Genomic DNA, 11,552 nt, shown 5'->3' on the forward strand with positions numbered 1-11,552 from the left:
ATCTCTTTAAGTATGGAATATTAATATAGCATGATTTAATAAACCCGAGCGAATACTTGCAACTCGGGGCTGATATATCATCACCTATTTGCTTTTGCATCATCATGAACTGATCTGGGCAATCTCTTTGCCATACCAAAACATGTAAGTGAGTTACAATTTCTGATGCTATGAACATTTAGAGTATTTAATCAAAGCAAAAAATCTTTGAGCTACAAGTTACCTACTATTACACGTGGTGGAATATAGCATTATTCAACAAACCCAAGTGAATCCTTGCAACTCGGGGCTGATATATAATCACCTTTTTGATTTTTGCATTATCAAGAACTGATCTTGGCAATCTCTTTTCCATACCAAAACATGTTAATGAGTTACAATTTCTGATGTGATATGAACATTTACACTATTATACTGACTGTGGATTATAGCATGATTTAATAAACCCAAGTGAATACTTGCAACTTGGGGCTGATATATCATCACCTATTTGCTTTCGCATCATGAAGAACTGATCTTGGCAATCTCTTTGCCATACCAAAACATGTAACTGAGTTACAATTTCTGATGCTATATGAACATGTGCACTATTATCGAAGGAAATGAACCCTTATTACAAAGACGACAGTTTCAGCAAAAGTTTCTTATTCACCTTTTAATGATTAGAATCGAGGGCATGTACTGTTTTTGTAGAATTGCAGATATACTATAACTCCAATAAGACTTAAAGTTAAACAATTGCGTACCATGATCCATGACTTGCAACTCAAGCTCTTTGAAAATAATCTGCTTCTAGCCTGTCAAGAACAAGAAACTTAAATTAGGGGCTAAGAATAAGCTTGCCAAGCCACTAGAGATGAACATACACATAAATATTTATGCATAGGTGCCAGATGCCTGCTATAGATGCTAATTATTCAATGGTAATATCTAAAAGTACCTCTGTGAAAGTGCATATCCTTTCGCATCACAGGGATGAACATACACATCCTACAGAAATTAATACCCTTGTCAGAATCCAGAATCGAAAGAGTGAAAAGCGAAATTATATATAAATAATAAAATCGCCTTTACCTTTATATTTCGACTAAAAGTGCATATCCTTTCGCATCAACATTGCAGCTAAGAACACATTCAGCAATTCTGAAGTTGGCTTTGTACAATAACAAATCTTGTGTCTAGAGAAAAAAAAGAAGAGGAAGAGTTAAAAAAAACCTTGAAGCATAATCCTCCTCACGGAATAACTGTACCAACTTCAAGAGCAAAGACGGTAGGTTTGAAAACTCACAAGCAATTAGCAGTATAATTCTTATCAAACAATTCACATTAAAGGACTTGCACTGTTAAGCACTGCTTTAACGAGTATGCTCCAAGTAATAACAGTTGGAAGAAGTCCCTGCACCAAGGCTTGGTCTAATAACCTAACAGCAGCATCTAACTGGTTAGACAAACAGAGGCCATTGATGACTATGTTATAAGAAATAATATCTGGCTTCAGCCCTTCTTCAAAAATTTGGGACCAAATTTCTGATGCCTTTTTGCAATCTCTGGCTTTGTAAAGCCCATCCATGATGGTGTTGTGGGTAACAAGATTCGGCGGACAATGGCAACTCTTCATTGCCAAATGAATATTTAGAGCTTCTTCTATTCTTCCCACCGAGCAAAGCCCATGAATTAGAATATTATACAGATTTACATCAGGCTTAAATTCCTTAATCATCCGAACAAACAGCTGAAGAGCCATGTCAATCTTCTTGATTTTACATACACCATCAATCAAAGAGCTATAGGTAACTAGGTCTGGCTCCCTGCCGTTACTTAGCATCTCTTTTAAAATAGCAGATGCATCAACAATCTTTTCCGCCCTACATAGACCATTTATGAGTGTGTTGTAAGTGGCAGTAGTAGGAGGACAACCATTTGCTTTCATTTCCTCAAATAGACGCATTGCATCTAACAATTTAGAAATTTTGATAAACCCATTGATTAGTTCATTGTACATTATAGAGTTGGGTTTACAACCACACTTCCTAGTCTGCTCAAAGATGCTAATTGCTTCGTCTAATCTCCCTTCTCCGGATAAACCTTTAACTAATGAAGAATACGCAAAAATATCAAGATTACCTCCTCCATCTTCTGCCTCTTTCAATACCCGAATAGCCTTGCTCAAGTACCCATTCTCACACAAACCATGAATTACAATACCATATGTACAAGAATCTGGAACACAACCATCCTCGGGAAAAAGTTCCCAGATGGAAATCGCTTCGTCTACCATACTCTTCTCAAATAAACCCTTCATAAGTATATTGTGACTAACAATATTACGACAATTTGCTTTTCCCATTGAATCCCACAACCCACGACAAACTCCAATCCTCCCCGCCTTACAAAATCCAGTAAGCATAGCATTGCTTGTAACCACATTGGGAACATATCCACTCTTGATCATTCCTGTATAAACCCTGTATGCACCATCAACATTCCCTGATTTACACAACCCATGTATCAATGTACAAAAGGTAAAAGAATCTGGGCGATGTTCATTCATCAACATACGTTGCCATATCTTAAAACTCTCATCAAACTCCCCGCATTTACACAAACCATTGAGCATAACATTATAAGTTACAACAGTAGGAAAAACATAATAATCTCCACATAACCTATCCCAAATCTCCATAGCCTTTGTCAAATTCCCTAACTTAAATAACCCATCAATCAAAGTATTATAACAAACAACATCAGGAGAAACCCCTCTGTCAGGCATTTCATCAAACACTTCCAAAGCATTCACAAAATCCCCGCTTTTTACATATGAATTGATCAATGTACCATAACTAATAACATCTGGTTTCAAACCCTTACTCCACATCCAATCCAAAAACTCTTTCGCTTTGTCAAACTTATTCCTTTTACATAAAATCTTCATCATCACATTATAAGTCTCCAAATTAGTCTCGAATCGAGTTTCAAAATACGCGAAAAAGGATTCAGCGCGATCATACTGGTTGGACATGACAAAAGCATTAAGAAGAGAATTACAAGATCGAATACCTGGGTTACACCCGAAAATCTCATTCATTTGTTGAAAAATCTCTAAAGCTTTATCAGGCATTTTATTATCTGAATAAACTTTGAGTGCCGATAATGCAACATCTTCTGAGCACTTACATCTTTGTGTTTGAATCAATGTAAGGATTCTTGGAACCTGAGAAACAAGTTTCGATTCAGTGAGTCGAGGGAGAATGTGTTGAAATACATCTGGTGTATGGCAAGTGTAAGTTGGATGTTGAGTTGCAGAGTCGAAAAGGGTGAGTGCTGAGTTAGTGTTCTTCTCTGCTTTGAGTAGTTTTAAGAGTTGTTTTGGGGATAAAAACTTCGGGAATCTGGACATGGCTATTGGAGACGAGGAAGAAGAAGATTTCTGATTTGTTTCTCATTTTTAGGGCATTGTTTTGTGATCAGAGAAGGGTTTGAGTGATGAAATGAAGGAATTTTTTTTTATTTTAGGTCGTTTCTCCTCGTTGTTGTGTTCAGCTGTTTTTTGGGGTTTAGATGGAGGCGGGGCATGGCTTTAAGAGTGTGAATGCCGCAGCAAATGCAGCGAATTAGGTCAAAGCTTATATGTTTGCTCGACTAGAGCAGGGGATGTGGTCCATGTGGACTGGTGGGATGGATCACTTTAAGGGGTAGTTTAGAGCAGTTTCTATGGAACGAACAAACTCAAAGTTTGTCCATTTTGCTCCCACTATGGATTCAACAAACATGAAAAATGGATGTTCTAACCAACAAATTTGCACATTTGTTCATTGAGTTGGAAGATGTAGCGCGTGCTTGATGAAAGGCCGGGCGATCGTGTTACAAACGGGCGAGCATTTTACAAACGCGGGCGAGCATTATACAAACGCGGGCGGTCAAAGAACCATCGCGGGTGAGCATTGTACAAACGCCAAGTACAAGTCCCGATTTTTAATACTTTTTTAACCTATTTTATCTCACTTTTTCCTATTATATCTCACTTCATCCTATTTTATCTCATCTAAATAGTATATTTTATTTTTTATTTTTATCCTACAAAATATTTTATATTAAAAAAATACTAGTGGGGCCCTGGAAAACCAGATTTGTTGATTTTTCTCTAGTTTACCATAGTGGAAAACACAGTTTGTTCATCCATGTGGCTCAACAAAAAAAGATTTGTGTTCATTGCCATAGGAATTGCCCTTACCCGGATACTTTTACAAAATTTAGTTACTATTCCAGCACCGGTAGAGTATTTGACCCTATGGTGGAGGAAGAAGCTCGGAGAGTCTTGAAGTGGGAAAAAAAAGGAAAAAGGGAAAAAGGAAAAAAGCTACAACAACAGTTGATGGTAATACTTGGAAAAGTGGCAAGTCTTGTGGGGTTTTGCAGCCATAGGACACTGGCTTTGAATGAAGTTCTGTTGCTTGAATGTCAGGGATCTGGCTATTAGAGCTAAAGTTAAAATTAGGACGTTTCTACGAAGAGATCATTGATGTTATCTAAAAGGCTTGTATCAGGCTCTTTAATCTTTTATAATTATTGGACTTATTAATAAAATCTTATGACTTATTTATTATTCTCGTTGCCATGTCTTGCTCGAGAAAATGTATTGGCATAAGAGTTTAGCTATGGTGAAGTGTTTCGCTTGACTTTAGCTACATTATAGCCGAGGCCAAGTATTATGACATATTTCTTGGCTATAACCTAGTCAAAAACTTTGACTTAGCTAGTGATGAGAACATATATGATCTTTAGAGCAGTTTCTATGGACTCAACAAAATAAGGATTAAGGATTTGTTGATTTTGGTCCACTACGGACTCAACAAACATTGAGTGAGATGGAACATGTAGGGCGCGCGATGTAAGACCGGGCGAGCTTGGCACCAACGCTGGCGCGTGAGCCAAAAACGCTGGTGCTTGTCTTTCCATCGCCCGTTGTTACTTCAAACGCCAGCGTTTTTCATAAAAGCGCCAACGCCTCCTTCCATCCGACGGTTGTTGCTCCTTTTTGTTTCCCTATAAATTCAGTTCATCTCCAAACTTAAAACCCACACCTTCTTCATCACTACCTCAAAATTACACAATTTCATACTATCTCTAATTTTTCTTTTTCTTTTCAAACAAAACTATTCATATCAACTCAATCTCCCAGAAAAAATCTCATCTCTATAAATTTCATTTCTAACAAATATGGCATCTCACAACAACGATCACCACAACAATCACAATAAGAAACAGAACAAAATACACCACAATCACAACCAAGAAACACAAGAATTCGTGGTGTCAATTATACGATGGATGAAGACGAGTCACTTTGTATAAATTACGTATTATATACATTAGATGAAATCAGTGGTATTTATCAAGAAAAAAAAAATTTATGATAAGATTGTACAAAAATTTTGTGAAGAAACCGGTAACACCAATAGATGTGATGCTGATGGGTTGTGTCATCGTTTTCATGTAATTTCAGCAGTCGTTAGTGAATATGTAACTTTGATCACTCAAATGTGGCGCAACAGAAGAAGTGGTGAAGGCGAACCGGATGTGGAACGAAGATGTCGAGAAGGGTGTCAAAGATCCCACAAATCGAGCTTCCAACATGAAACTTGTTTCACCATTTTGAGGGTGCTCAACATGTTTAATCCATACTTGTTGGACGGTAATCAAGTGCATGCAAGATCACCACATGGTCCAATCTCGCAGGATTTTCAGAATGGAGGGCCTGCTTCCTCACCTGAAGGAAATGGATCTCCATATACCGGGTCTCCAAGTAGTTAGGAACAACACAACACTAATATGGACGTTAACACCAACGTCAAGAGAAGAAGAGGAGGGGGTCAGAAAGCTGCAAAATCAGCGAGAGACGCAACCTAACGAGCATTAATAGGAGGTTCAAGCGAGTTCAACTATGCTGATCACAAGGAATTCGAGATGAAGATGGAAGCAGATAGAGCCAGGAACCGTGGCATTGCTATAGATAATCAGTGAAAAGTCGTCTTTCGCGAGAACAATACTACATGGATTGTAAGCTAAACAAATTACTAGCCTTGAACACTTCAATAATGAATGAACGACAACTTGCTGCATGGACTAAGTAAATGGATGCCGAGTGTAGTGATGACCGTTAATGATGAAGTCACAGTGTGGTGTGATCCTATTCTTAAGATCTTCAAACAACGGTGACTTATATAGAACGTTGAGAACATTATTTGAACCCGGGAGTCCAAAAAAAGCATACCAAAACCAACAATCATAAGTAGATGAAGCTTCCAAAATTATAGTTGGTTTTGGATAATGACCCTTATATTGGCCTGCCCATTCAACCGGACACGCATGCCACGTCCAGTGCATGCAGTCAAGACTACCTAGCATTCCTGGAAAATCCCTCTCGGTGTTTTCTACAGTTATTCTTTGAACATCTTCCTGAGTGGGCTTTCTTAAAAAGGTTGGACCAAAATGCTCGACTATTGTTTCGCAAAACAATTTGAGATACCTAAAGGCGGTTGTTTTCCCAATACAGATGTAATCATCCGTGGAATTCGCTGGTACCCCGTAACATAGTATACGGAGGGCCGCAGTGACCTTTTGTTCGGGACTAAAGCTACATGTCGTGCATCATACTGATTATTAAACAAAGGTTGTACCTGATAAATCTTGGCAATAATCCTTTGCATCAAGTTGCGTCCCATGCGGAATCGTCGCTGAAAATCCTCATCGGAATAGACACAATCATGATTAAAATAATCATGCATCATCTTTTCGTGGTAAAAATGTCGATTTCGCCACGTCCATCTTCTAGTCGCAATTTCATATGGCTCTAAAGGCTTTGGTATGATCCCGGTTTGTAATTGCAAACATAAAATTTCGCCTTGTTCTATCTTGATTTGCATCTTCATCCATTTGACGCAAAAACTCCATACACATTTCTTCCTCTTCTTCATACAACATTTAATCTATCTCCATATCTTCCTCGGAAGAATCAGAATCCAAATTCATGGTTAGAAATTGAAAACAATTGAAATTAAGAAAAGATTGATCAGATGAAAGATTGTTGTGAATTTGTGAGATCAAACTCGAGCCATATTTATGGAGGTAGAAACTAGCCGTTCCGGTGATCATTTAAAAGTAGTCGTTGGCGATCTTGATTCAAACGTCGACGGCTCTGCTGCGTTTCTGCCAAGAGCGCCAGCTTTGGGACTACGAGCGCCAGCGTTTGAACAACGTGCGCCAGCGCTAGAACTTCGTCCGGGCGCTTAACGGTCAACCACCCACTTTTTTTCCATAGTGCAAAATCCTATTTGACCATCCACCTGGCTCAACAAAAAATTTCATTTGAATATTACCATAGGAATTTCCCTTATTCTAGCTTAGAAATGAATGGTAGAAACTCAGTTTCAGTTTCTGTCAAGTTGACTATCACTTCGTATTTTTACCTTTTCCTACAAGATCCCGAAATATTGAATGTAGAAAACACTCTGACAGAGTGTTTTCTGTAATATAGTATTTCATCACTGTAAGCTAAGAGAAAATGAATTACCACCATAGTGCTTTGGCCTAACACAAAATGACAGGACTAACATCAATATTATAAGGGACAATGTTGTTTTTCTATTTGGACGGAAATCTACAGTTTGGACACATAAAGAACGACCCAGATTGAGGCACCTATTTAATTTATTCAGTTACATTTCTGGCATATAAAGAATGGTCCAGATTGACATATTTAAGATTTTCAATCTATATTTTAGGCATATAAAAAAGGGTCCAGATTAATTCACATAATATTAATTTTACCTAAATGAATTTAAACTAATTCCCATTAATTTAATGTCATTTATTTGGGAGTTATTCCTCCCATTTAGGCATATAAAGAAGGGAATTGTCCATTTATCTGGGAGTTACTTTTATTCCTCCCATTAACTCCTCTCATTAACTTAACTCTTAGTTTAATCCCTTTCATAATCAAATTCCTTTCCCAAAGGTTCATCATTTGCACAAATCAATTTCCAAGGTATGATTCACTATTGTTTTGGTTGATTAAGATAATTGTTGTTGACTTTTCTCTTTAATTTTTTCTTTAACGTCAATGAATTCATGGTGCCTCACGCCTAAGTTTTATGTCATTTATGCAGTCAAAAGATACTGATCAAATATTGTATTTGATCAGTTTAGTTTCTCTTTGATTCTTATCATCAATATTATTTTTTTATCCCAATTTTGTTTTTTCATTTGCAGTCAAAACATACTAATCAAATATGATTGATATCTATTCGTTTTCATTCTTATGTTAGGTTTTTCTCTTTAATTTTTTGTTTAACGTCAATGAATTCATGGTGCTTCACGCCTAAGTTTTATGTCATTTATGCAATCAAAAGATACTCATCAAATATTGTATTTGATCAGTTTAGTTTCTCTTTGATTCTTTTCATCAATATTTTTTATCCCAATTTTATTTTTTCATTTGCAGTCAAAAGATACTGATCAAATATGATTGATATCTATTCGTTTTTATTCTTATGTTAGGTTTTGTTTAATACCATACTATTTAATTTCTATTTTTTTACATTTTTTTTTTTAATTTTTCTCTGGGAAGGGAATTGTCCAATTAGACTTTGACTTCTTCAGGACAAAATCATAGGATTTACATGGAGTGAAAATAAATAACGAAGAAAACGATTCATTGTTATGTCCTTAACTTGGGTTGGTAAATAGCATTTCTTAATTGTTCATACTCTTAGTTGTTGTTAGCTTTTCTCTTTAATTTTTGTTGGATTCATGGTGCCTCACCCAATTTGTATGTCATTTATGCAGTCAAAAGGTACTGATCAAATATTTATATTATAAGGGACAATGATTTTTTTTTATTTGGACGGAGATGTACAGTTTGGACACATAAAGAACGGTCCAGATTGAGGCACGTATTTAAGTTATTCAGTTACATTTCTGGCATATAAAGATGGTCCAGATTGAGCTACAAATTAATTCGCATATTGCTTTTACCTAAGACAACGAATTAGATTTTTAATGTGCCTTTATTTGGGAGTTATTCCTCCCATTTAATGTCAAACCGTTACTTTTATTCCTCCCATTGACTCCTCTCATTAACTTAACTCTTAATTTGATCCCTTTTATAATCAAATTCCTTCACACAACTCTATTCCCAAGGTATGATTCACTATTGTTTTGGTTGATTGAGATAATTTTTTGCTTAACATCTATATTATAAGGGACAATGTTGTTTTACTTAATGGATGGATATCTACAGTTTGGACACATAAAAGACGGTCCAGATTCAACGACTTTGAGATTTACATTTTAGCAACATAAAGAACGGTCTAGATTGAGCATGTCTTGAAACAAGATATGCATCGAACAAAGTCAATGTCACAGCCGTTTCATAATCTTTAGCAATCAATGGAATTGAATTACCTCTGTAACACACACATACCATTTTTTCTTCTTCACAAACCAGTTGAATCTCAGTTTTAAATCATACATGAGCAGATTATCCCAGGTATCCTCACCCATGACCTAATTTTTGTTTCCCAGTTTTTGTTTTACTCATTTGGATTATAATTTTTGAACCTAATGGTTTTGTTTTCTGATGAACAGATCATGCAACTCTTGGATCGTATTTAAGATAACAATTTTTGTACCTAATGATTTTATTTTCTTACGAACAGATCATACAACTCTTGGACCATGTTTAAGAAAAAATCTCAATTATTTCTATTTTTTTCTGCAGGTTTTCAGTCGCATTTAGCTTGAGTAGTCATTTAGCCTAATTGGTAAGGTTTTTAATTTTCTATTAGGTATCCTTGATTTTCCGATGAGAAATTTCGAACAAATATTTTTGATCCTATTTGTCTTTAAAGATATTACTAATTATCATTTGTGGGTTCAATTATGCGAAAGCAGCTCCTGATTATGTTAGGCTTTGATCATTGTGTTAAAATTTTTGGTTTTACGGGAAAACAACAACAACTAGAAAGAAACGTTGGTGAAACATGTTTGAAATTGAAGGGTTAACAACTTTTAATGCTTTCATGATATTGTTTTCTAATTTTTTTCTTTTCACTCTTAGATCTGTAAGGTAACTTTCTTTTAATGTTTGGATATAGAGGGACTGCATTTAGCCTAATTGGTAAGGTTAGGCTAAATGGTAAGCTATTCTATTCATTTTGATTTAATCTCAGTTTAGCTAAATATTCATTTATGGATTACTTATTTACAATATGATAGGGCTTCAAGCATTTGTGTTAAGTACATTGAAAGACACATTTCTGGGCTTCATCTCCTAAGGTTTCATTTTGTAAGTAGTAGCATGCTTCTGCAAAAACAATCAAATTGTTCTCTAAATTTTTTCTTTTCACTCTTAGATCTGTAAGGTAACTTTATTTTAATGTTTGGATGTTAGGATGTTCGTGAGCTTACATAAGTAGTTCAAATAAAATGCATTGTGAGAGATTTTTATTAAGTTATGTATACTGTGAGAAACCTAATATGATCTAATTGCATATTCAACGAAGTTCTGTTCACAATAGAGGTATAGAGCAGGAAAAAGGAACAGTTTTGATAGCCAGGGTAATCACCAGATACTTTGTTCATTCTGTTTTGCCAACTATAATATGATATTTGTATTTCCTACGTATATGATTTACTGTTTGGTTGAAATTTTGTGAAATTTTGCTTCAATTGTTAACATAAACTATTTAAAAATACACAAAGTTTCTTACTCAGTTGACAAGACAAAACTTGGGACTGAGTACTGGCTTGAATGAAAATGTTCGAGTTGGATCAGCGAGATATGGTTAGAGTGTGAATTGCTATTAAGCATTTTTCTTTGCAGATTTATGGACTCTGACCAAAAACTTTGAGGTGCTAGGAAAGTATTTGAAAAAAAATCCAAAACGGTGTAAACTGTCGAGCATTGTCTGAGTAGAACAAATATAAGTAACTTTACAATATTTCAGGTGACCCAGTCTGTTTTGTATATATGCTAATTATTTTTTATTTGAATTACTAATCAAAGGTGATGCTAACTTTGTCGAGAATATACGAAAGAACAAAATGATCAAATTATGCATATATATCTTCATGTGCTGGACTCGGGGCCTTCTTAAAGATTGTTAGTTAGTATTTTATGACACTTATGCATATATCCTTGCATCACTTTCTCTTTGTATTTTTGCACATCGCTGAATTGTTTGTATGAAATCTTAAATAGTTTATGTTGTTAGTTGGCATATGGGTCTAACTATTTTCTCCTCATTTGGGTTTAATATTGGTTAATTAATAAAATGATGTATTGTTTAGTTACCTGTTGAAATCTTTAGTTTCAAATTCCTTTTCTTTTTCCCCTTTTGTCACTATGTCTAATCTGCTATCGTTGCTATATTAGTGATTATTTCCTATAAATATTAGAGAATTATTATGTATGTTTGTTCACATTGTTCTTCCATTTACCAAGTTCCTACGCAGCTAAGTAGTTATTTTTACACTTGAATTTGGATGCCAAA

The 11,552-nt window shown here is 35.4% G+C and overlaps 1 protein-coding gene across 1 annotated transcript; it reads right to left on the reverse strand.

Moving 5' to 3' along the window:
* Nucleotides 1-51: 51 nt before the first annotated feature.
* Nucleotides 52-3,527, reverse strand: LOC113310082 (pentatricopeptide repeat-containing protein At3g09060-like). The gene is made up of 4 exons (XM_026558635.1): nt 1,289-3,527; nt 1,075-1,178; nt 941-990; nt 52-797 (listed from the first exon to the last, which is right to left on the reverse strand). The coding sequence occupies exon 1, from the start codon at nt 3,395-3,397 to the stop codon at nt 1,322-1,324; it is 2,076 nt and encodes a 691-aa protein (XP_026414420.1). The 5' UTR covers nt 3,398-3,527; the 3' UTR covers nt 52-797; nt 941-990; nt 1,075-1,178; nt 1,289-1,321.
* Nucleotides 3,528-11,552: the final 8,025 nt, after the last annotated feature.

The sequence above is a fragment of the Papaver somniferum genome, chromosome 9, assembly GCF_003573695.1.
Source record: "Papaver somniferum cultivar HN1 chromosome 9, ASM357369v1, whole genome shotgun sequence".
Taxonomy (NCBI): domain Eukaryota; kingdom Viridiplantae; phylum Streptophyta; class Magnoliopsida; order Ranunculales; family Papaveraceae; genus Papaver; species Papaver somniferum.

Bases quoted from the DNA above. Each gene is read 5' to 3' on its own strand.
- LOC113310082 (XM_026558635.1), bottom strand. From the start codon at position 3,397: ATGTCCAGATTCCCGAAGTTTTTATCCCCAAAACAACTCTTAAAACTA.